We start from the raw sequence: 25,537 nt of genomic DNA on the forward strand, positions 1-25,537 counted from the left end.
ACTCATGTTGTGTTCAGGTTTTCCTTCGATCAGGGACACAAAAGATGACTTTTCTTCAGCTTGCATCCATCCTACACCATATTCTCCATGTTCCTGTCAGCTCTACAATGTGCTCACTACATAAATATGAGCATTGCTTTCATTGCTGATTTTTGTGATTTTCAGGACACATTACTGAACTCTTGGGCTTACTTTCTCAACACTGCGTTCAGCCAGTCTGTTGCACCCTTCAATTAATTTTTGTGTGTGTCCAGTATCGGGTGCTGTAATTAAGGGATATTAGTCTTTAGTCTAAACTATGGAATGAGTATGTGTGTATGAAAAATAAGCAAACTATTAAAAAGGCACAGGACAATAACATAACATTTTTACAAGATTTTAATGTTTTTATTACGTTTTTGACTTTTTTTCTCTCCAAACTGAAATTGCTTTTTTTTTTCAGTAGTTTTCGATTTTTTTTTTTTTTTAAGCACTATTCATCTGATTTTTATTTCCTATCAGTAAAGGAGGAGTTACTTAGGTAAATCAGCATTCACATTCAAACCTTCATATGTTTTAACAGCAGAACTGGGATTTTTTTTAAGTCTCTTTTTCACAAATGCTGTTGAATTATTACAGTTTCACCTTTTTTGTTCTTTTACATGTTTCAAAAATAGAAAAAGTAAATAACAAACATTCCATTGACATATAATTTATACAGGTCTTGATTGTTTTTTCCCCATTTCTAAACGTTTCTCTCTCTAGTGTAGTGATAATAAAATCAGATCCAGCATCAGTCTCTATCAAAACCCAATAATTAAGGGAAGCCTCTCGTCGTTTTGCTTGTCTACCTTTTTTTCTCTACCTTCTTACCATGGCTGTAAACCAGCTATTTATATCCAAGGTGAGACCATGAGATAATAAACTTTTCAAACAGTCATTTGAACCCCGCAAAAGAAGTCAAGTAAAAATGAGTACAGGATGAGAAGAAACCAGTCAAACCAGTGAAAATAACTTACAAACAGGCAAGTAAAGTAGAGAAGCAAAAGAAAAATGTTTTCTGTGACATAAGCATTCAGGATTCTGTGAAAGATAAGCTAAGAATATGTTTGGTTCTGAAATGATAACATGGAAAAACAACCAATTACTCTGGTTGATTACCCAAACAAACATCAAAGTTTTTAGCAAACCATAGCAGTACTCGTGAAACTGAGCCTTGCTTTGTGTCTAGACAGGACTGCTACTCTTTGAGAAAAGTCCACTCTTGAACTATAGTATGAAAAGAAACAAAAAAGTTGTCAAGTTCCACAGTTCTTGTCTAACTTGACAGAAAAGATGAAGGGAAGATTGCATTTGGTCGACAGGAGAGGCTTCCCTTCATGAGGTCATTCACAATAAAGTTAAAGTCATCATTATTTTAAGTTTTCAACCCATGCATTTTGGATTCATCTTGACAAAATAGGGTACAAAACACAAGAACAAGGGATGCAAAAAGAAACTCTTCCTCAGAGTAACTGAAGGAGAAGGTGGGGGGGATAGGTGAGAAAGAGAGGTTGCTGCAGGAAATGCAGACTTGAGTTCAGGAGCCTAACATGCAAGCTACAAACTGACACAAAACATTGTCGAGGCTGAGCAAGTTCATTCATTCACCAAAATAATCTTATGACAAAATACACTTACACAGTGGATTTTTGACCGTATCCAAGTCAGTGATGTCACACTAGTTGCTCCTCTTTTGCTGTTAAAGGAAAACACCCACTGACTTCCTGAATTGCCTTTATACAGACTTCCAAGTAGCATTAAAGAACTGCGGGGATGTGACAGTGGGCAGTCCAGGCTGCTTCACTGCATCATGTCTTAATTTGTTTGCTCATTGTTTGGGTTTGAAGTAGATATAGCTGTATTGGGTAGCTCAGCTGTCTCACAGGGTTGTGGATTTGGTCAGTCTGCACAGCATGCTTCCTCTCTTACATATGTCATTTATACAAACACACATTCTTATACACATGCTTATGCACACATAACCGAAACCCTAGAAAAAGAGCTTGTACAATTATTGTTCTGCTCACCCCGCACCCTGCACTGAAGTGGAGTAACAAAGGTTTCTGTTTATTTCTAGAACTGTGCAGCCATCATGAGTCTTTTGAAGTAACATGTGTGATGAAATTGGATGGAGAGGAGCAAAATGATGTAAAACTTAGGATGATCCAAAGGTCATCTTTGCAGGATACTAGAGGATTGAATATGTTACTTCATTGTGAAGAATTTATGTTTATAAATGATTTTGTAATTTGTTTTGGACTTGCACATTTTTTGGTACAAAATGAACATTTGCAGCCTCTGGACACAGCAATATGGCCTCCTCTCCAGACTTATGTAATTGTACACTTGTTGCATGCATTTGTTTCATGAGGAGTCCCTCATTAAGGGGACAGCAAAGACCCAAAATAGTTTCTGGTTAGACCATTAGGTTTTCTGTTACAGTAGCCTACACACCAAAATGTTTAAGAATGACAGAGCAAAATAATTGCAAATGGGCACATCCAATTTACACTAAAAAAAAAAAAAAAAAAAAAAAAAAAAAAATCACATTACTTGTCAAGGGTATTCTGATGCCTTAGAAGAGATCACGAATGACAAAGAACTGTAGCTTCAGCAGTTTTGGAGTTTGGCCTGTTTTAGTGATTATAAGTCTGGATATCTGGATATCAAAAAACTCTCTTTGACAAATCTCAACTTTTTGGATGTCCAGTAGGCTACACTGAAACAACAGGGTTCCCGTTCAATACTGCATTGCATTTGAGATGTTCAGTTGTTGTGGTAAAATCCTTTACCTGCATGAACTACAGCTAACAATAAACACAAGAACTTCATGGGTTATACAAATTTTGGCAATATTCTTACAGATGTTGATAGAGAGTATATTCTAAATTCTATATCATTTTAATGGTCAAATGTTTACATCCACAGAGAGGGGTGAGGCCATTGTAGTATGCATTGTATGCATTCATTATGCAATAAATCATTGTGTTTGCCTCCCTAACCCTAACCCAATAAACCCCACAAGACACAAAATCAATTGATTCCAACAGCACAATGATAAGCCTGTCTCCCAATTTGGTGTGTTCATCAGCTCTCTTTGTGTTTATAGCATGCTTGTGTACAAATGCATGGATGCATTGTTATAATCTTCACAATGACAGTTCATTGTAACATGCATTGCATGTTTGAAAATATTATCTATCATAATTGAAAATGCCTATATAAAGGCATATATGCCTATATATATACACAACAAAATTAATGACACTGACAGAAGTAGTGTTTACCTTGGAATAGCTACAATACAGTTCATGATAGACTGTTACTATTTTTGACATTTCTGAAGCTGCACTATATACCTTCAGGAGGTGATATGAAATATCCAAAACCGATACCTCCTATACATTACTGCTTAAAAATGTCCACACTCTTGCATAGTGTGGAAAGACAACTGCATTTTAAACAGAAAAATCTACCTCCAGACTTCAAGTAAAGTTGTACAGATTCAGGTGTACTTATTGAAAGGATCAGAATGTTCATTTAAATTAGCATTTGAACTTTCTTAAAAATACATCCTGCAACACTATTATATCTTGCAATTCCACTTCCTTTAAAACATTCCTGAGATAGGCCCTGTTTTCAATTTGATTTCTGTCTCCCTGCCATTTGTTAAGACTCCCCCCAGAATTATACAGAAAAAAAAATCACAGAAAGAAACAGCAAAAAACACATGGTAAAACTTCCCGCTGTAGAGCAAGACCCTGTAAACTAATTTTGTGGATGCCAAATAATAAATGTAGTGCAAATCAAACTTAATATGTTGCCAGTAGGGGGATGTATTCTGTGTTTTAGCCTTGGCCCTTTAAGTTATTGGATTCAGTTGTCATGGCTGCATACACTGTAAATGCTACACTACTATTACTACACTATAATGTACATTAATCTTCAAATACGAGTGCAGTGTTTGCAAAGAAATAAGATGGACATTTCAGTTGTCTGCTGGACCTTGCCTGAATCCAAATCTCCAAACTTGGGTTCAGCCAAGGTCTGGTAGCTTGGCTGAAGTTAACCATCATGTTGTCTTTGGATGCCTAGAACTATCCAAATCCAAAATTCACCAAGTGCACAAAGGGTGTCAAGCACACTCTCAGAGTCCTCAATAATGCAAAGAAAATCAAATCTATGGAATTGAGTTGGATTAGAATTGATATCAAGAGAAAGAGTGTCGGTCTAAACTTTATCAGACCTACATGTGATGGGCTGTGGCTCCAATAGCAGAACAGATTGCCCACCATTCCTAACATTAGTGGTTCAAACTGCCAAAATTGTCCTTGGGAAAGACATTGAACCCAAAGTTGCTCCCGATGGCGGGCAAGCACTTCACATGGCAGCTCTGCTGTAATTAGTGTGTAAATGTGTGTTTGAGGCGGTGACTGGGAGGAAAACTGTAAACACGCTTTGAAACTACTAAGGTCTTAAAGCAAGACACCATTTACCATTCTCACAACAACTTAAAAAAAAAGAAGAAGTAATGGCTTGCTAGAGACAGCTTATTTAGCTCAATAGCCCTTATTTAAAAGCATGAAGGAGAGTTTGGCAAAAACTGTGTCAACGGGCGTACAGACCTGTCTCCAAATACTAGCTGTGCAATTTTTGTCTCTTGGGTCCAAATGTTTGTTTGTTTTTTCTTTCATTTGTCAGAATTTTGACCTTTTTCTTGTAAGGTTTTAGGCCACCCAAACTGCTTTTACCAACTTTAAAGACATTCATCTATTTGTATATTTCCCCTTGTTTATGTAGTTTATCTAAATCTGTCCACAGATTGTGTGAAAAAACATTTCCCCGCAGCCCTCCTGTTGCTTCTGCTTATCCACGTTATTTGGGCACAGCCAAGATGGCTGACTGTCACCCTGGGGGAACCACCACCACATCACACACGTTGTTTGGCGATATAGTATATTATTGTATAAACCAAGGGCTTTACAGTCAGGTCACTTATATAGTAGTTACTTGATTTTTTAGCACAGCAAATCATTTATTGTTCTGACAACAAGTTTGGCAAATAAAAATGGCATCAATTGACATGCCATCATGAATATGGCTTCGCTGCTAACTAGGCCAGGCATTTGGTAATAAGTAGTTTTTCTAACATTTTCCAAGGACATGAAATATAATACAATCACTTGAGGGTCTATGTTGTGCCAAATGGACTCATTAATTTAAGATGGTATTATAAGGGAATACGATTTTAATTTGGTGATGACTTATTGCCAAATTGAATTCAGTAAATTAACCTTTAAACTAAGCTACACTGTTATGCATCATGAAAAACAACATGAAGATGTGATTTCCCTTTTTCTGAGCCATTTTGAAAATAAAAGTAAAATTAAGAAGAAATGACTCATTAGTAAGAAATATTACAGGAACTGTCATTCAATATTGGATTCTTTGATCCTCCGACAGAGTCAAAGGATAGATTTGGTGAAGCTACACCATGAAAAAGCCTCTTGACCAAGCATTTGCAGATGAAATCCTTCAATTTCTGTCTAAATCTCGTGAGTAGCATATTTTTTTCCTTTATGTTTTTTGAGCTAGCGTTGTTTTTTTCTTTTTACCCAATTTTCTTAGCTAACACTGAGAACACTGAGGTCATGTCGGTATTTCACAAGAAATCAGGCTTTGAGAAATTTGCAGAATTTTTTGTGGTCTTCAAATTTTCTTAGGTGGTTAGCTAGCACATTTTGGTATTTTTAAAACCCTGGCTAGAAATCTGTTTGTTCACACGAGGGACATTTACAGCATGATATGAATTTAACTCTAACCTCATAAGAAATTAATTGACCCTTACCCAAACCCCATACACGATGAATTAATTATTGCCCCAACTCTGACAAAAAAATAATTAAAGAAATGATCAAAAAAGTTAATCGTTGCTCGGGGAAAGAAATAGACATAAATCTGAGCTAGCTGTACAACATTCCTGGATGATGAGGCTTCCCTTTTCCGGATGAAATAAAAATACAGAATCCCTCTGTGAGTAAAAAAATACATTGTACCTTCTTTTGTCTTGATCTTGACCCCAGACCCCAGATGACCTTATTATCCATGGTGTGGTGATGCCTTGGCTATCAGGGTCAAGAAGAAAGTTCAGAAGAAAGGGTCCATAGACATTTTCAATTCAAACATCCAGAATGAGTGACATCTTGAAGTGGACAGCACAGTTGAGTTAAACATCATTTTGATAGTCCTGGGTCCAGATAGTGATACAGACACATACAGCTGCCAAGGGAGGGAATTACATATAAGGGTTATTGGAAGGGTTTCAAGAGGAAGAGGAAAGAGAAGAAAAGGAGAAAAAGACTAGCAGCCACATAAGAAGTTTAAGTAGTAGTAGCAGTAGACAAATTTGTAGTAGCAGAATAAATACTTGCGGAAGCTGTGAGATTTTAGAGAGTTCAGTAGGGAGGGGTAGGTTCTCCTAAGATTTTTTGAAGAAAACAAATGAGGATAGGTGCTGAAACCCTTTTTTTCTGGATTATATGCATTTTATCAATACAAATAAATGGAGAAAAACTTTTTCAAACAATCCTACATTTTTTACTGTTGCATATTAACATTTTGTTAAATGTTTACATTTAAATTCTCAATTTCTAGCCCTGTAATTCATGGGGAGATCAGAGTGGCTTGCAGAAGTCATGCAGAATATTCATGCTGATAAACAATGGCATAAAAATGCATTTCCAATTTGCAATCAGTCTATTTTTTTTTCATCCCTTGAATAGTTTCTCAAGCATGTTCCTTCTCTAGTACTGAATACCTGCTTCCTTTAAAAAGCCTCTGTCTTCTCCTACATCCCCAGAGGTATAGAGTGTATGGTCTGCAGAATCCCTTTCCCTCCATCTTTCTCTCAAAGGAGAAGTTTCTCCTCATTCATCATGCCTTCACAGAGAGTAGTATGCTGCTGGAAATGCTCTTTTGTACATAATAGCAGCCACTTGGGGGTTTAAAAAGTACCTTGAAGGATGATGATGGATTTGCATTGTCATTGCTGGGTGAAACAAATCGAAATCTAAGAAATATATGCCTCTCCCCCTTGCATGGACTCCTTCCCTTCTGTCTGTCCCACTTTTTTTTATTTTTTATATCAATCCATTATGTCTTTATTCTGGTTTAAATTGATTTTATTCATGCGATGCAGATTTGCCGAAGAGGAGGAGTAGTAGCAATGCTGAGATGCAGGGAAGGGGTGGGGGTGGTGAAGCAATATACCGTAAAGACTTAAGAGGGAAAGATAGAGTGAAAAAGAGAGAAAGAGGGTCAGTCACAGCTTCGTCTTTAGTGACACCTGCTTTATTCCAGCAGATGTTATTGCCAGTTTTGTGTCTTTGAGAGTGTTTGTTCATCCTAACAGGTGCATCCATCCTCTTGTCTGACTTTGGGTGAAATTCCATCTCAGGGTGGATTAAAGCTGGCTCTTATACATCTGTGGAGATCTCAGTATTTAAAATGATCAGCTGAACATGAAGTCCCAAGATGTTCAGTCAACACTTTCCTGGAAGATTTGGATGATTAAATAGACAGGATCATATACGTGTGATATGGCTGGCGTTTTCTGATATGTATGAGTCGATTTTAGCCTGCTGTTCCAAGTCCTGTAGCTCTGTAGAGATTAGCAGGTCAGCCCAGCAGCAACACTTGATCAGACACTATTGGAGCAGTTAGACATCACGATGGAACATCCGCCACCTTGCATAGTGCTTTGCATGTCGAAATATTTGAACATTCACTGGAAACAGCAGTAGATACAGCTTTTTGAAATTAGAGTAGCCACATGAAAAATGATCACACACTGTTGTTGAAAATAGAGGACATCTTTTTCACATGGTTTCCAGATCCAAGTCTGTCAAAACAGGTGGAAACATTTGGTCTCCCATGTTAAATGGCTTACATGTGATCACAAGCATTTTCTTCATCGGGTTGAATATGATTGAAATGTTCACGTCGGAGAGTCAGTGACACTTTGTTCTTTTTCTCTTTCCCTCTATTTCCCTCACAATTTCCACAGTGAAATCCCATTGCAGGAGATGGAGGAACAGCAGTTTAGAGTTTAGAGTTTTCCTCTTCTTGTAGAGAAAGTGATGGGTGGATTAGAAACTAAGCACTGAAAGACAAAAAGAAATGAAAGTTTAGTGATTTGAACTGAATAAGTAACGACTATTGATCTCTGACACCAGACAATGGCATCAAGTGTAAACGCCTCCTGAAGGGTGTATGAAAAGTTTACAATCCATAAATAGATCATTATAATTTAAGAGCTAAAACTAGAAAAGATGATAAAGGATTTATGTATTGGGATTGGGATTTTACATGGATTGATCAATAAACAAATCTAGTGAAGATCAAACTAGAAGTCCACTATGCGCACGCTGTCAATCAGTGAAATGATGCTGGTGGGTAAAATAATGTTTGCTTTCATTGGTATGGCATGTTATATTCCTGGCACTGGCATCACTAGCTGTTCCTAAATTAAAATTTAGTCCTATTGTAAGTCTTTAATGAGTCTTTACAAAGTTCAGTGCTCAATTACAACCTGTAACTGCTGTGTAACTAACTGTACCAATTTACAAAGCCAATGTTAGCATGCTAATATGTGGCCTATCCATTGTGAAAAGACTAACTTGGATTACTGTCAACATGTTTGACCGGCCACTTGATGAATGCTGATTAGTAACTATGTCAATTTAAAATTGTTAAATGTTATCCTAATGAGAAGTTTCCATAATCTGACATTCCCATCAATGAAACAATATTAACACTATTAACTTTAAAATACATATATGTAGACCAAAATAAAATAAATACCTCAAAAAAGAGCCATATTTTGCAGCTCTTACATTTTTTGAATTAAGTTTTTTTGGAAGTAGTCATTTGTAATGCCACACTGACTTCCTGTCTTATTTGACTGAAAGGCACTATAGTGGGTTTCCAGTAAAGTCATTATAAACTAAGACACTTGTTAGGTTTTAATGATGCAACCTATTTGGTAAACCTATAATTTAAAACATAGTTTCTATGAACTTTAGAAATACTTATTCTCTGCATGTTACTTGAGGATTTCACCAGAGGGCACACCAGAGAACTAAGCATACAATTAGAATAATTACATGATTTGCATGGTGTAAACAAGAATATTGCAACATTTAAGTAGGTTCCAAATAATTATGAGATCTGTGACAATTATTTTACCCACCATCACACTGCTCAAAATGACATGCTATCTTTCTGAAATCTAGTGTAGACCACATCACATGTGGGCCTGTTTGCCAAAAGCATCAATACGGGCTACAAGCATTTTTTTTGTTGGTATACATCTTACATTTTGGCCTTACATGCAATTGAGGACAAAATATTTTTGAGAAGTTTTACAAATTCTGTTTACTTTTTTTTCTGGAGCTTTTAACCACTTGTCGTGGTCATAGTCCTCATCAACAGGTGGAGCTGTCCATAAAGACATTTCTGCCACGTCAATAGGGAGGAGTGGTGATAAATAATTAATGCATTACATATATTTACCAAAGTGCTGTATATAAAGAGAAATTTGCTTTTGCCTAATAATAAACTGATTTCCAAAAGTGTTGTCCACAGTACTCAGATTTAAAAATAAATGTTTCCCTTTAACAAATATTTTGAGGCATTTTTACTTTAAAATTAGCTTTTCATGGAACCTCATGAGTTTTATAAAACTGAAGAGGTAAGATTTTAAGAGGTCATATTGTCTTTTTTAGTACATTACATTTTGTAGCTTCACTAGGTTAAGATTTTACATAAACTGTGTAGGACAAGTTCAGAAATTACACATTTACCCTCTTAAAACTGTAGATTTTAAATCATTATTAAGGTAAAAAAAACAATGTCAAAAAAAGAATACATATATGTATATTCTTTTTTGACATATATATATATATATATATATATATGTGTGTGTGTGCGTGTGTGTGTGTGTGTGTGTGTGTGTGTGTCAGTCAAGGACTGTTTATCTTATATCTTGTAAGTATTTTTTTAAATTGTTGGATTGCTATTTTTTTACTATCTAAAACATCTCATGATATCGTCTAACCACAGAAAGGTCATTCCCATGACAAATGAGCAAACTCACATCTGCTGATGAGGAAGGTGATGTGGTTGACAGGTCCAGAAAAAGCTAACAACTGGAACTGCACTATTGTGCTTAATCATTAATTGGCTGTAGCCAAGGGTGAAAGTACTCGTCAGAAGGCACATGACCCCTGCACTTTTCAAATCCTATATTTATTACCTTCTATTTTAGCTTCAGTTACGTTTTCACTCATTAGGATATCACTAAACCATATCCTGTCATTATTCAACCACACAAAATCCAGTTAAGAAAAGAACAGAGTTGACCAAACTGCATCTGAGCAGCTTTTGGTTATTACTGTGCCCTTGCAATAAGCTTTGGAAACAGCAGCTGCACTACCTTCTTGGTCCAAGTCGTTGGGGTTGTACAATGGTTGTAAAGAAGATTAAACATGTTAATTGCAGTTTACTGTAACATGCCATAACTGATGGTCAGTGAGTCAAATTATTCAGTAAAGATACATAGTAACATGTATCAAATATTTGATTGGTTGAATGCTTTGTAAGGCAGCAATTTATTTGGCTTTTGGGGTAAACTTGAAAAAGTCAAGCACAACTTACGATATATTTCATATACTCCATTATGCCCAGTAACAAGGACAAACTTACACCCTCGTCTGTAGCATTTATTTGTGTGTTCATCACACGAAATATAAAATACAATGCAATAACTGCAATCACTGGCAAAATTAATGCCCATAATGTTGACAGTTGGTTGCCTACTGCTATAACATCATAACATTAAATCCCAAAAATGCTGCTGGCAAAGAGGTGGAATGAATTCCTGTAATGTTATAAATAAGATTTATAGTGTTAGCCATTATAGAAAGCCTTCTGTCTTTACTACAGTTGCACAATCTGTCAAACAAAATTCTCTTAAATTGAAGGAAGAATGTAAAAGCTGAAAGACTTCTACAATGGCAGACTGAGAGTTCCTTAATAAATTTGTAGTTTCCAGTTATACTTAATATGAAATAGTGAAACACAAAGGCAAAGGAATGGATAGAAGTAACACAGCACTAAAGCCCAAAGAAACAACAACAAAAAATAACTACAAAGCTTGCCTAACCGAGCCAACATGCAAATACATGGAGAACACCAAGCTTGAATGTGATACACAAAAAAAGGTTTCCTGCTTGTAACCCATACATACAGGATACACATCTGCAGGAGTCCTTGGGAGGCTGTTAAGTCGTCTGATAAAACAAATAGTTGAATAGGAATTACACTGATGAGACACAGCGATCAAAAACTTGGTGAAATCAAAAAGATTTCAGTTTTCAGAGGACTGCAGCCACCAAGGACTGGGCTGCAATCTAGACCAGGAGCTTAGAAGATCTAAATTTGTGTGTCCTCCAAATATACAGACCAGACCTTGGCCAAATAAACAAAATGTTTAGCTTTTGCTTCATCCCACTTTAATATCAAACAGGCAGGGTTTACTGCATCAGATTAGGTCATTTTTAAAAATTATTTTCTGGGTTTTCTGCAGTTTGTGTTTGCTCAAATGACAAGCTACAATTGACCTGCACCTGTGGGGGACAGAACAGACATTGGCTGGTAGGCAGTTTGACCAAGGTGTGGTGAACACAAAGCTACAGAAAAAAAAAGGTAGGGAAACAATGCAGCACACAACACGAAAACACACAGAACATAAAACAAAATGTAACACTGACACATAACCACACACTGGAAGTGACGAAATACAACGCAAGAAGCGAACAATGCGCAGGAACAGTGAGATACACATTCTTACATGTAGAAGCGATTTTTGCTTCTTTCTTTCTTTCTTTCCTCCATCATCATCACCACATTTTCTTGTCTTGCCCAAACTATTCCTTCTCCATCTCCTCCCTCTGATGCTGCTTGGCAGACAATCCACTCAGAACACATCATTTCACGGCACATTTGTTCCATCCCTCCCCATCTACAACATCACTCCAGTCTTTTTCATTCATTTTAATGTCTGTTCCTGTCTTTGTCCTTGGTGCAGTCCACTGTTCGGCCAATCTTTATTTTTCAGGTGTGAATGTGCTCCAATTTTTCCTCTATTTCTTTTTGGTTTTGCTGAGAAGCTCCTGGGCAGGGCAACGGATGGTGTCTCACAGAGTAGATACAGTTATTGGGAAATGGCAGAAAGACGAGGGGATAACACAAGGAGAAGACAGGAAGCACAGTTTGACAATAAAAGCAAAACTGCATTTTTGAGGGAGGAGCCATAAGACAGAGCTCATGGCATTCACAGGAACAGAGAAAAGTGGAAAGCTCATATTTTTTCTAGGTTCTCTGTTTGTACATCTTTGAGGAAACATGGGTGAACAGGAATAAAATAGCACATAAGGAGACATTGATAAAGAGATACCTGAGTTGTGAATACATTGAAAGGAGAGAAACGTGGGCAACAAGAGGCAGATACTACAGAACATTGAGTAAGAACCAGTTATAATTCGCATTCAAATCCTCAAACTTTGACTTTTGAATGTTGCCTCTGCAGTGCAGTTTCTCTGTGGGAATTCAATGCAACTTCTATGAAGATCTCAAAGCATTTGATATGATCATATAGCATCCAACTGGTCTAAGACTCATTTCTAAGGGAAAATATTTGAATTCCAATCCTCTGCACATTGCAACATATTACATATAACTTGCCCTTAACAGATGTACATCTCCATCCATTTAAAAATGTCATTTTGGCCAACTTCGAGAAATATGTATGTTTCTGTGCTCCTTACATGCCTCAATCATGAATTAGAACCTTCCTGACCCAAAAGTCTCTTCGTTCAATGGTCTGTCACATGTTTTTGGATGATTTGATTAATGGCTGAAAAAAACATTGATAGCCCATTATCAAGCTAAACATTGGACTACATAGCACATTTCACATTGGACACTAGCACTAGATATAAATAAAAATGTGCTAATTCATAAGATTGCAAAGGCTGGTGTAATATCTTTTCCTGCCATATAGAAAACATATTTTCTATAAATTCAATACAGATTCATCACAAGTGAAAATGAGTTGAAACGGAAACCCAATGTCTGCTGAAACCAACCATTGCTATCATGAATGAGGAGATCTAGAGTGGCAGGGTATGTGACTAATTGACATACGTATGTGGGGTTTACGTTTTGTTTTAATGGAAGTATTTCATGTTTACGATAGGACTGGCTTCAAGGATGAAACCATTTTTCACACCCAGTCTGACTGGAAAACATTCCTTAACCAGAAAAAAAAGCAAGTGTTTTGTACCCTTAAAAAAAGAAAATAATGTGTCAGAAAATGGATTGTTGTGTCATTTTTAGGTTCACCTGATATTTTGGCCAATATAGCTTGCCTAATGACTGTTCGTATATAAAGCTGGATTCAATAAAATTACAACTAAATGAACAAGGAAACTTGGCGTGGTATAAAGGTACTGTAAAGGGGCTCAGCTCAGTTTCGCCTGTCATCTAGCGGGTTCATTCCCATCCTTTGTTTTGAGGTTGAATTGAATCGTTGGATTCTTGCATTGCAGAGGCATACATCTTTTTAAAGTAAGTGCAGTTCAAATGCAAGTGTAGAGAACAGGACAGGACATGTGGAAATGACACATGACAAAGATAGATAATGAAAAAGCAGACTAAAGAAAATGATGGACAAGGACATTTTGGTAAGGAGGTATCTTGGGAAAAGAAGGGTCTTTCCTCTCTCTTGCAGAAGAGGAGTCAAGACAATGATGGAAGAAGCTGGATTTTCTTTCATTTCTTAACATTAATTCACAGTTACTGCTTCTTTTTGCATATATCTGATAAGCACTAGGCTCTCAGAATAGTTCTCTGTGAAATAAAAAGCAAATACAAGAGGAAATGTAATCTTAATCTACGATTGTTAATGTTACTCATAAATCTCAATAGATTGATAAGAAAGCAGCAATACTAGACCTACTAGAAACATAACCTCTCCTTATCCTGCAAAAATAAACTTTCCCACCCTCCCCCAAACCCTTTACAGTACCTAACTTGGTCTTTTTTTTTTCTTTTTTTTTTTTGACCAATAGTATAGCATTTTGGCATGCATAATGTCAGCTCATCCCACCTCTTCTTGCATTCAGAGAGGTTAGGAAGATTTTTTTGTCCTGCATGCTTTTGTTAGTGCATATGCATGTGTATAAACACATACATCCATACACACTTATACAGTCGTCTAAATGTTCTACACACATTCATGTAAGCTTGAGAGTAAATCTTATTAAACCTCCCCACATTATTAGTTGTATCAGTATCCTTATTGCTTGTGATGGAAACCCATGCAGATTCTTTTACAACAGAAACTTTACATATGTACATTGATAAGACAAAAGCAACATGTCAGCAGTGGCCTCTGAGAAAGTGACAAACACACTCACAAGTGGACGTAGGGAAGGGAGAAGAGGATAAGGAGAAGATGAAATGATGAGAAGCGTGACACATTCACTTGTGTGTCTGCATGATGTAAAGTGAGTGTATAGTCACGAATCAAATCCTTAAATTCCAGTTGATTAAAACCTCCAAATTATTCACACAAATTTCTGAGCAAAATTGAAAATTGATGCCCTGCTTCAACTCCAGGCTCAACAGAAAAATTCTGCCTTGCCTCAAACCAGGGTCACATTGTTAAAAGAATAGCTTAACATTTAAAAAAAAAAAACCTCTTCTCTTCTTTGTACAGAGCAGGATGAGAACTTGATGAGAATTTCTTGCCTGTGAAGTACAGAGCTAGAGCCAGGGGGTGATAACTTCCGTTATGTTAGCACCCCCCCCCCCCATCTCTTGCCTCTGCAAGAGAGTCTTACAATCATATTTACTATTAGATTGCTCATTTTTATGTTGATTAGGGGTTAGTGTAGTATTCCTGCACTTTGGAAAGACCCACCACAGCTTTACCCCCTCCTCTGTTTTCTAGCTCTAGCTCCAAACCTCACACTCAGACATGAAAGTGATGTCTAAATTTCAGGAAGGAAGTGAATAAGCATTTTCCTAAAAATGCTAATTTATATATATATATATATATATATATATATATATATATAGTCATCTTCTCAATCAGAGTTCTCACCTTCCAACACTCCCAGTTGAATGTAAAATTCAAATAAACAAAGGAGATGCCTGATTTATTTCCTATTTTTTGATGAGATTTATAACCCTTTCTCTGGACTTTTACGCAGATCTAAAATGACAAAAAGGAGTGTTTGTTCAGATTTGAATGATTTCTCTTGAGTCAATCTCTCACAAATCAAAAGGAATGTCTTCCAACTTGTTGAAAGCTCTGTTTCTGCTGGGAGAGAAACAAGGTGAGAGCAAAAGTTGAGGACAATGTTTAAACAGATATAAAACCTAAAGACATGTAATTACCATCTACTACAATAAATGTGTGCCACTGTAACTCTAATATCAAATACATTTCTGCAAATAAATCAAGTTTAAATTTTTTTTTAACATTTAACTTCAAATAAGACCAATAAATCCAAAAGTACATTCTTTGACAGAAAGATGAACACAACGATTAATGAGAAGTGTCGAAACTTAACTTAAATAATTGTTGTCTTTTCTTTCTTCCAGAAGCAAAAGTAAAGGAAGTCTTCTCCCAAATTGACATTTGTGCATCTCAGTACAGAGGTAGATGCAGGTGTAGGCATACACACGCATACACAAGCATCCACGTGCATACATGTGTGCATACATGTGTGACATGCAGTCATGTGTGACTGTAGGCCTAAAATCTCAACACACAGATCCAATTCTTGCTGTGCCTTTTATCTACATTGCACATTTCTATGTTCATCCCTCTTGTTGCATTCTCTTTCTTCTTCCCATGTGGCGTTTGATGTCTGCTCTTCTACCATGGACTGTCGCTCCAATAGCCATTCACCGTGCCTCCAACTGAGAAGCCACATCCGAAAACAAAGAAGAAATGGACAGACAGAAGAGGGAGAACCGGGGAGGGGGAGGGGGTGTGTGTAAAGGAGTGGCAAAAACAGGGAAAGAAAGAGAAGCCAAAAAGGGAGAAAACTAAAAAATATTGCCACTGGCTGCTGAGTCACTCTGGAGTTTAGTGCAAGTACTATTGTTGTTGGTGGCGGTGAAGGTGGGATGAACTAAGACCTGAGAAAAAAAACAAAGCTTCTCACCCTCAGGCTGAACTGCAATATCTAAAAACTTTGCAGATATAGAAAAAGTAAATTCCCCTGTCAAGTTACTTTGGAAATAGACTTATTTGATTTATTTCTGCCAACATGTCTGTGTGGTATGTACAGAGCTGTAGTCAGGATGTATCTACCTTAGCTTAGCCTAGATCTAGTAGCATGGGGTAAACAGCTAGCCCGTCTCTGTTCAAAATGAACTCCTACTAACTAAAACTGTTTGAACTTTTTATTTGTTCAATACATAATAACAATGTTTAACAGTGTTAAATAAAAAAAAAAAACACTTTCTGATTTCAAAGTGAGTTATGTGTTGCAACTACATAAGTGTGGATCAACAACAGTTCACCCACCAGCCCAGTGTAATGCTTTTGGGTAATGAGTAGATTGCTAAACATGGTCAGTTTTCCATGCCCAGTGCACTGGTATAATGGTAGATGGTAGCCAAATTGGTAAACTCACTGTGACAACAACAAAAAATCTAGAAAAAGTGCAGTCACTACATCTGGCTGTTGTAAACCATCTAAAACCACAAATTGTACTTCATCTTCACATATCAGTTAGTCTACAGATTGCAAAAAACAGGATAAATCAAGTAAATTAGTCCGTTTTACTGACTTATTTTGGACGGACGCAGGTTCACTGTTTCCCCTTGCTTCCAGACTTTACACTAAACTAGGCCAATCACAGTCTGATTTCAGCTATGTACTGAATACAAAGACGAGACAGTGGTATTATTCTTATCATCTTACTCTTAAGAGTAATACCAAATAAGCTTCCTTCATATTGGTACTTTAAACCTTAGTTAGTGTCTTTATGAAAGAGACCACCAATTTCTTTTGGCTTTGCAGATCAGCCTTTTGCTGAGAGCCCAGGTGAGAGGACAGCAGGTGACGGGGAATGAAGTGGTAAAGATCTGACCCTACTTGCACAGCTTCCACGACAATGTCTACACTGGAGACCCTGGTGGGGATATTCATCATGTAAGTTGGATATTTGCTATCACCTACTTTTTTCAGTTTATCAATATAAACTAAATAACTGAAATGTGTTTCATGCAGTGGCTCTGTATTGACAGTGATTCCCACCCGTTTTGCTTGTGATACCTTTAAAAAGAAGCCATAAAAATTGTCATATCAGGGTGGTTTTGATTCCAGTATTTTATTAAAGCAGAGTCTTGAAATGTCACTATTTTTAGGCCCATAAAAATGTATGACTAAAGGATTCAGTGTTCACCACAAACATTTTCTTCATAGCAAAAATGAAGAAGGTTATGTTCTCACCTTTACCCCCTGTCTCCAATAACAGCAAGGTATGTGAGACACATAAAATGAAAGCCTGCCCCTAATTAAGGGTCAAAGTCACTAAAAGTTTGTTTCCATCCACCTGTCTTTATGCATATGTTCAATATCCACATGAAAAAATGTAGAAAAGTGCTGAAAAAAAGTCTGAATATTGCCAAGAAATTGTATGTGAATAAATATTTAGACTGTAATCTTCATTACAATAATTGAAGAAATAAGATGATAGATTTTGTTTTGTTTGGGGATTGTAACAGTAGTATATGGAAACGCATTAAAGCACATTTTCTCTTGCGTTTTTATTTTTCATTTTGTAAAATGTTCTCTACATCTGGAAGAAAAGTTGTCTTGGGGTGAGGTTATTACTAGCTTTACTGTACAATAGTGGTTTACAGAGTTAAGTCAGTATAATTACAATTCCACAGTGGAAGTGAACATTCAATGTGCTATGGGACATTATCCATATTGCGAGGGATTTTGAATTCATAGCTAATAGCATCATCATAGTGGTGAGATAAAACAGAAAGATCAAGGGGTAGTTAGAACTAAAAGTATGCATTTGATATTAACCTGATTCACATGACGGCCTGGTGCTATCTACAGTTGAGAGGAAAATATAAAAGGGAGCTTTTTACTTCTTTGACTGTTTTACTTGGGGGGGAAAAGCAGAAGTATGTTTAACCTAAATAATCATCTAACTGCACACTTCTCAATGCTTATCCACTGTCCACTGAATAAGAAATAATGTTTCAATAAGTCCCCCTGCAGAGGGAAGGAGGAATTAGAAGAAAAAAGAGGGATGGTTGCTGTTGCTTTTTTAGGGCTTGTTTTGGAGGTGATGTGAAATCCTATGGAACTATCCTCTCCCCTCTCTCCCTGAAATAAAGGGTTGCACAGAAAACAAACTATGTGCCTGTAACAAAGAACTGAACATTTACTGCCTATATGCCTTCTTTTTTTTTTTTTTTTCTTTTTTTAAGGTACAGAAGTGCTACAGTTTAAGGGACTTGTGTACAAACTGTTTTTTTGTGGGTTTTTTTTTTTAATCTACTTGTGTACGTTCTTATTCTGGAGATTCTCAAGTAAAAACATTCATGCTGCAGTAAGATGTTAGTGTCTATGTATGTGTGAATGTGTGCTTTCAGAGGCTTCATATTAGAAAAAGTCTCTTATTGACAGCTACTCCTAAATATCAGCATTAAAATATTGAAGTGCAAGTGCAATTGAAGTACAGGCAAGAAGTAGCACAGGGAAAGCTCGAGATAAACTATCTATCATATTATTCTAAACTAACCTAGACTCTATCCCTGTTAGTAAGGCAGGTGTGTTAGTGTGTGTTCATGTATTTTAAGTGTGTGTTTATGTGTTTTAAAATTTGCACAAGCATCTATCGCAGCATAATTGGTAGGGTTCAGCTAATCTGTGGTTCTAAAATTGTTATTTTGGCCCCCTAGTGGCTCCAATAACTGCAATTCATTGTTGTTTCTATCAAGAGGAAAACATGAGAGATGAATGAGGAATGAAAGAGTAGTTGGAATGAATTGGCACTCCGTCAGTGTTGATGCTTTTTTTTCTTTCGTATGTTCTCCGGAAAAAAAAAGAAAAGAAAAGAATATTTTATTGTTTCTGTTATTCAAGTTTTGTTGTCCTCTGCAGGCTAACGTGGGAGAAGTTTGTCTTGAGGTCTTTCTGCCAAAAAGCCTTTCAAACACAAATCCCACCCCTTTTCTCTTCTCCTAACCCTAACCCTTTCTGTTAGAAAGCTCTGAAGGCAAACTTCTCCCAAAACCTGAGGTCTATGTTACAAGATGGAGGGGATCGGTGAGTGGCATCGTCTGAGGCCAGGTGGCTCAAAGGGCTCAAAGGTGGAGTTGGTAATAGGGGTGAGGCGCAGCGGGGCGCCCGTTATCCCGGAGATGTTATTGAGACTGCGCGACTTCTCATAACCTGTGGCTACATGAAAATGACATGCACAGGTCAAAGGGCAAGGGTTAGAGGTTATGAAAGGTCATTCACAGCAGTCAGAGCAGATGAGCATTTTCATGATATGACAAATAATTGAAATGGAAAGCCATATGTTCATGACAGAAAATATTGTCATGATATATTCATTGATGTTAAGTTATGACAGCATTGCACATCAGATTTAGCAAATTTAAAACATTTGTTACAGTTACAAGCATTTGTAAATGAAACAAAGTTGAAAAAAGGTAAATAATTTAAAACAAAACCAGCCCAAACCAGGTAAAATATTACAGACCAAAGGAGGAAATTGGAAATAGACAAACAGACAAATGGACAGAAGGACAAACAGATGGACAGACAGACAGAGATAGACAGAGACAGGACAAAAGTATGGGTTACGAAAATCAGCTATCAGTTGCCAAAATAGCTTTTAGACACCAAGAAGTGGTGCTCTCCAGCACCAACATGAACAGTGTAGCGGAGGGAGGGTGCACTAGTCCAGTGGACGGACAAAAAAGCCCTTTGATCTGAAGACATCGCAGAAGATACTTGTCCATCCACTGCACTCCCAGCTCTGAGATTCCCAAAAGCACAAGTAGTGCCACACTATTCAGGAACAGACTTGGTGGTTTCATAGATTTTGGAAAACTCAGAGCAACTACAGTGGGTAAATCATCTGGAACTGAGCACAGTTAGAATTACACACAATCCTCTATTATCATGGAAAGACATTTGAATTTCAGATGCCAGGTGTTTTAGCCAGTCCATTGGTAGGAACAACAGGCTGCTATTAACAGGAAAATAGTGAGAAAGAAAGAAAGACAGACAGATTGACTAAAAACAATACTCTCTCCAAGGTCAGGGTCAAGTATGTGTCTCTTCTTTCAAGGGACCAAATTAAAACATTTTTAGAGCCAAAAGCCATGGTAGCAGCTCTGTGAGGCTGTATTTAAATACTAACATTGGCATGCTAATATACTACAAATAACAAGGCTAACATGCAGATGTTTAGCAGATATATTGTTCACACTGTTTACCACTTTATGTTAGCATTAGCATGCTAAAATTAGCAAATTAGATCTAAGACAAAGTACAGCTCATGCTAATAGTATTTTTTGTGGTCTTAAGTAGCAAGAAGTGGCAGTGACCTTCAAATGGATTTTTTTTCTTCAAAAAAGTGGCTGAACGTTGAGCATTCCGGTCCAACATAAATTTGTTTTGTTTTCACAACAACTTTCATAAAAGTGTCTATGAGGGACATTTCACAATCCCTTTTCAGAAAAAGTTGGGATGCTATGTAGACTGTAAATTCAGCTCAGAAATTCAATTTTTTTTAATGAAAAATATATACTCATTTTGAGTTTGATGCCACCAACATCTAAAAAACAGTTGGTACAGGGGTATGTTTACCACTGTGCTGCATCAAGTCTTCTTTTGACAACCCTCTGGGAACTGAGGGGACCAGTTGCTAGAGTTTTAAAAGAAAAATGTTCTCCCATTTGTGCCTGATATAGGATTTCAGCTGGTCAACAGTCTGGGTTTCCTTTGTCGTAATTTCTGTTTCATAATGCACCAAATCTTTTAAATGATTGACAGGTCTGGACTGCAGGAGGCCAGTTCACCACCCGGACTCCTCTACTATGGAGCCATGCAGTTGTAGCCCGTGTAGAATGTGGTTTGGCATTGTTTTGTTGAAATAAGCAAAGCTTTCCCTGAGACGCTGTCTGCATGGCACTATATGTTGTTCCAAAAACTGAATATATCATTCAGCATTACTAGTGCCTTCCAAGAAGTGCAAGCTACCCATACCATGTGCACTAATTTACCCCATACCATCAAGGATGCTGGCCTTTGCACAGTGCACTGATAACAAGCTGAATGGTCCCTCTCCTCTTCTTTACAACACCTCAGCCTGTGGCTGTGGCTCATGACCTGGACTGTTTCTTTCTATCTATCCATCCATCCACCCATCCATGTAAGTATCTGTCTGTCTGTTTGTCTGTTTATCTATCTTAAATGAGCTCAGGCCGAGAGAAGGCAGCAGCATTTCTTTATTATGTTTACATTTGGATTCTTCTTTTCATGGTAGAGTTTTAACCTGCATTTGTCGATGTGGTTTGTTTTTAATGCAGTACCATCTGGGAGATAACGGCCATCCAATATTGGTTTACAGTCTTGTCCCTTGTGTACAGAAATTTTATGATATTATTTACTATGATAAAATCCCCAAATTCTTTGCAATTTTACATTAAGGAACATTATTCTTAATTTTTGCACTATTTGCCCACGCTGTCTTTTACAAAGTGGTGAACCTCTCCCCATCTTCCCTGTTAAGAGACTCTGCCTCTCTGGTATGCTCTTTTTATACTGAATCATGTTACTGATCTGTTGCTATTCAACCTGTTTCTTTAAGCTTTACATAACTTTTCCAGTTTTATGTTGCCCCCGTCCAAAATTTTTTGAAATGTGTTGCTGGCATAAAATAAAAAACTGAGCACATTTTTTTTTCATAAAACAATAACATTTCTCAGTTTCATAATTTGATTTGTTGTCTTAGTTCTATTTTCAATTAAATCTGGGTTTACCTGATTTTCTATTCATGGCATTCTGTTTTAATTTTCAAATTTTACAGAGTGTCCCAACAGTCCCAAAATTTGTACTAAATTACCACATACAGTACAATATTGCCATAACATATCTGTGAAGACCTAAAATATAAATATATAAAGCCAACAGGTTTACTGATCTTAGAGACAACTAAGTAAACTGAAATTACTGCCTTCCGTTCCGCCACATGCCTCTGGTTGTACATTTACAGAGATATAAAGTCACCAGTGAATGCAACTCATAAGTAGTTAGTCACTCAGTCCAGATATCAATGCTGGATTTCCTGAAAAAACACCAGCATTGAGATATTTTTGATTATCAGACAGATTTACGATTTAATGCTTGTATAGAACAAAATAAAGACTCAACAATGACACAGGGTTCAGCGCTGGTTATGATACTTTTCGCATCATACATGCTTACAGTAGGCGATATTATGAGGAAACACTGCATTCATTTTTCCATTATTATACACATGACACTTAGTTATATCCATCTATGAAACTGGACAAAATTAATCAGTTAGTGAAACTTCAAGAATGTCTTAAATTCAAACAAAACTAAAGTTAATATATTTGGCCCTAATAGCTTGGCCTCCAAAACCACTGAGGAATCCTGTGGGTTGCCCGCTTACAGTGGTATTTTGGTTGAAATTCTATGTAGTGTATATATTGTGTGTGTAGATTATATTTTATGGACAATCTCACAAACTGGGTAAGGTCTGACAAAACTTATGGATTTGTGCGTGACAATTGTTCTTACTAAAGTTTGAGGGCCATGCCCATTTTCTTGTGAGACGCAACAAAATGGCAGGGTTCATGTAAGATTAATGTAACACAGCTACATTTTAACATCATCCCTTTACGAAGGATTTTGCTATTCCATTTAAAATGCTTCTCCATATTATTTTTCAGTCGGTCTAGTTAAATTATTAACACTTCTAGCAATTTTTATTTCCTCATCGACTCATCTAGACTTTAAAAGTGAAAGCCCCTTTGGATAATCTTGATTTTTTTTAAATATGTTAAACCCCTGTGCAATGTTTTGGCACCTAGTAAACCATCAAAGACATGGACCTGGTACTAAACTGGCCTCCTTGTTTGGTATTTTATCATCATCTGCACTTAATCTTCTATTAGCCTCTTTGATTGTCTAATTCAGTACAAACAGCTCTCGTCTTTTTTCTTTAACTGAAACATGGGTTTAGAGACCCTTATGCTGGTCTGGAATCTGATGGTTCACCTTGACAAGACTCCACACTGATGGGTAACTCACTCAGTGGAGGGTTGTGTCTCTCTGTTAGAAAAAAAACCTGGTGTTTGACAAGGTGGTCATTAGGGAGAAACTATGCACACCTGATATTGAACTCATGTTTAACACCAACACCACTAAATTGACTTGTTGCCTTCCCTACTATAGATGATTAGCTGGAAGAGCATACTTAGGTGGGACCAAGACCACCTGAAACCCTAAATATTTACATAAATAGATATTCCTTTGAATCATTCAATAATGCATAGGCTCCACATAATTACACAAATCAGAAATGCCCCCATCACTACTCCATTGCTGCTCTGGTGCAGGTGCTTGGGCCTTTCTCCTATTTTGCCCCTACGCCCTGATGAGTAGATGACTAGAAAACGGTCAGTCATGCTATTATTTAAACTAGTGGAGCATATATATGATGTTCAATTTTGGTGAAACTGCAGAATAAATACTACAAAATAATAATGAACAGTACTCTTTAGGGTTTCTCTCTACACAGGCAGGATGGCCAGTCCCCAGCTCCCTTCTGCTTCCTCAATCACCCTCTGCAAACTGTTACGTTGAAAATATACTCCAAAATGTGTTCCTAACTCAATACTGAATCAAACATCAACACGTGGATAAATATTAATTTGGCTTAAAATGCTCTGTGCTACTCTTGTATGAGTTAATACCGCTGCACTATATAAAGTACTGAAACCTTGGGTTTTTATTACAGAACTCACTTACAAAATATCAATCATGTTTAGTCATCCTGTGTCTTCGGGACTGTTACAGTTGTACAGACTAGGAATGAAAATGTCTTTGTTGACTTAGACAAACTCACAGAATGTGTCATCATACTGGGTACTACCTTTTTTGAGAATGTAGTCATCAACCCCCTAAATACATTATTAGTTTATATATATATATTTATATAGTTGTTGAAAATAGTCAGTAGATTATACAAAATAGTCAGTAGATTATTACAAAATGAAAATAATCCAAAATGCAATGGAAGTCACACATTAATTAATTAGAAATATTAATCAGGGATAAACAGGGATAATTTCCTGCATTGAAAACCTTTAATTTTCACATTTTAAGTACTTCAGTATTGTACAGTGTGGTATTAAAATCAGGATTTGATATTTCCTTCACTATTGTACTGATTGCATTGGACTACAGGAATTGATGCGATACATTTTGGTGGGTAAGAAAATCTTATATAAACAAACGATGAGGGACCACACTATGACTTCTTGCATTGTGGGTTGCCATTGGTAAAACCATGGCAAAGACTGGACCAACCATGTGAAGCGGCAAATAAATGCAACAGCCCTTATGACTACAGGAGCCTGCAGGTCTTCAGGACAAGGGTGACATCCCAGCTAGAAATGATGCAATGATTTAAGGATGTTTTTAGTGGGACGTTTTTTAGTTCCCAGAATTTACTGCTTAAAGTCAGATAACGTTCAACTACAACATTGCATAATATATTGAGAATCTTTTTAAAACAAAAACAAAAATCGATCTGGGACCTCTTCATGTCTGGAAATGTATAACACACTATCTGTGGCCAAGCACAAGGGAGTTCAGAGCTGGGATGGCACTCATCTACACTTTTTTTGGACTCTCATTAATCAAGTGTGTAAATAAATATTTCCGCCCAAGACATCAGATGGTCTGTTGAGGCCTCTACATGTAGAGTGGGCCACCTTTACTACTTCCATCACAGTAATACTCAGATATAATCTAAGTGTTGGTTATCTCAGGAGGAAAGTGGACATGAGGGTTAATATGAATCTTCTTGGTTTTGGATGCATCAGTTTAGCATAACATCCAGTCTCTGCCAAAAGAACAGTTGCTTTATTTACATATTGTGTGCTCGTAATTGGGCAACTGGCCACTATTCAAGCTATAATCCCCTTTATTAAAGTAGGCTAATTGTTTGATGCGTGTTCCTAATCATAACTAAGGCCTGCATGCCTGTAAATATTAAACTATGCTAGCTTCACTGTGTCTTGGCCATGGCTGAGTGAAAATGTGAATAATAGCAAAGGTTCCTCTTATTCTCTACACAAC

General features: G+C 36.9%; 1 protein-coding gene across 12 annotated transcripts in view; it reads right to left on the reverse strand.

Moving 5' to 3' along the window:
* Positions 1–360: 360 nt before the first annotated feature.
* The window catches only part of LOC138634831 (voltage-gated potassium channel KCNC1-like), a 124,713-nt gene continuing 99,536 nt past the window's right edge, over positions 361–25,537 (reverse strand). For 4 of the 12 annotated variants that reach the window (XM_069722001.1, XM_069721999.1, XM_069721996.1 and 1 more), the window contains one exon: positions 15,893–16,074. In XM_069722001.1, coding sequence (XP_069578102.1) covers positions 16,031–16,074 — 44 coding nt within the window. In that variant the 3' untranslated portion in view covers positions 15,893–16,030. Of the gene's footprint in view, positions 8,183–15,892; positions 19,589–25,537 lie in introns of those variants that run through there. The other 8 variants (XM_069721993.1, XM_069721994.1, XM_069721997.1 and 5 more) reach the window with 5 other exon arrangements.

Source organism: Brachyistius frenatus, unplaced genomic scaffold (genome assembly GCF_029030835.1).
Source record: "Brachyistius frenatus isolate BFR_SWC_R1_liver_20210118 unplaced genomic scaffold, ASM2903083v1 Contig_280, whole genome shotgun sequence".
Lineage (NCBI taxonomy): Eukaryota > Metazoa > Chordata > Actinopteri > Embiotocidae > Brachyistius > Brachyistius frenatus.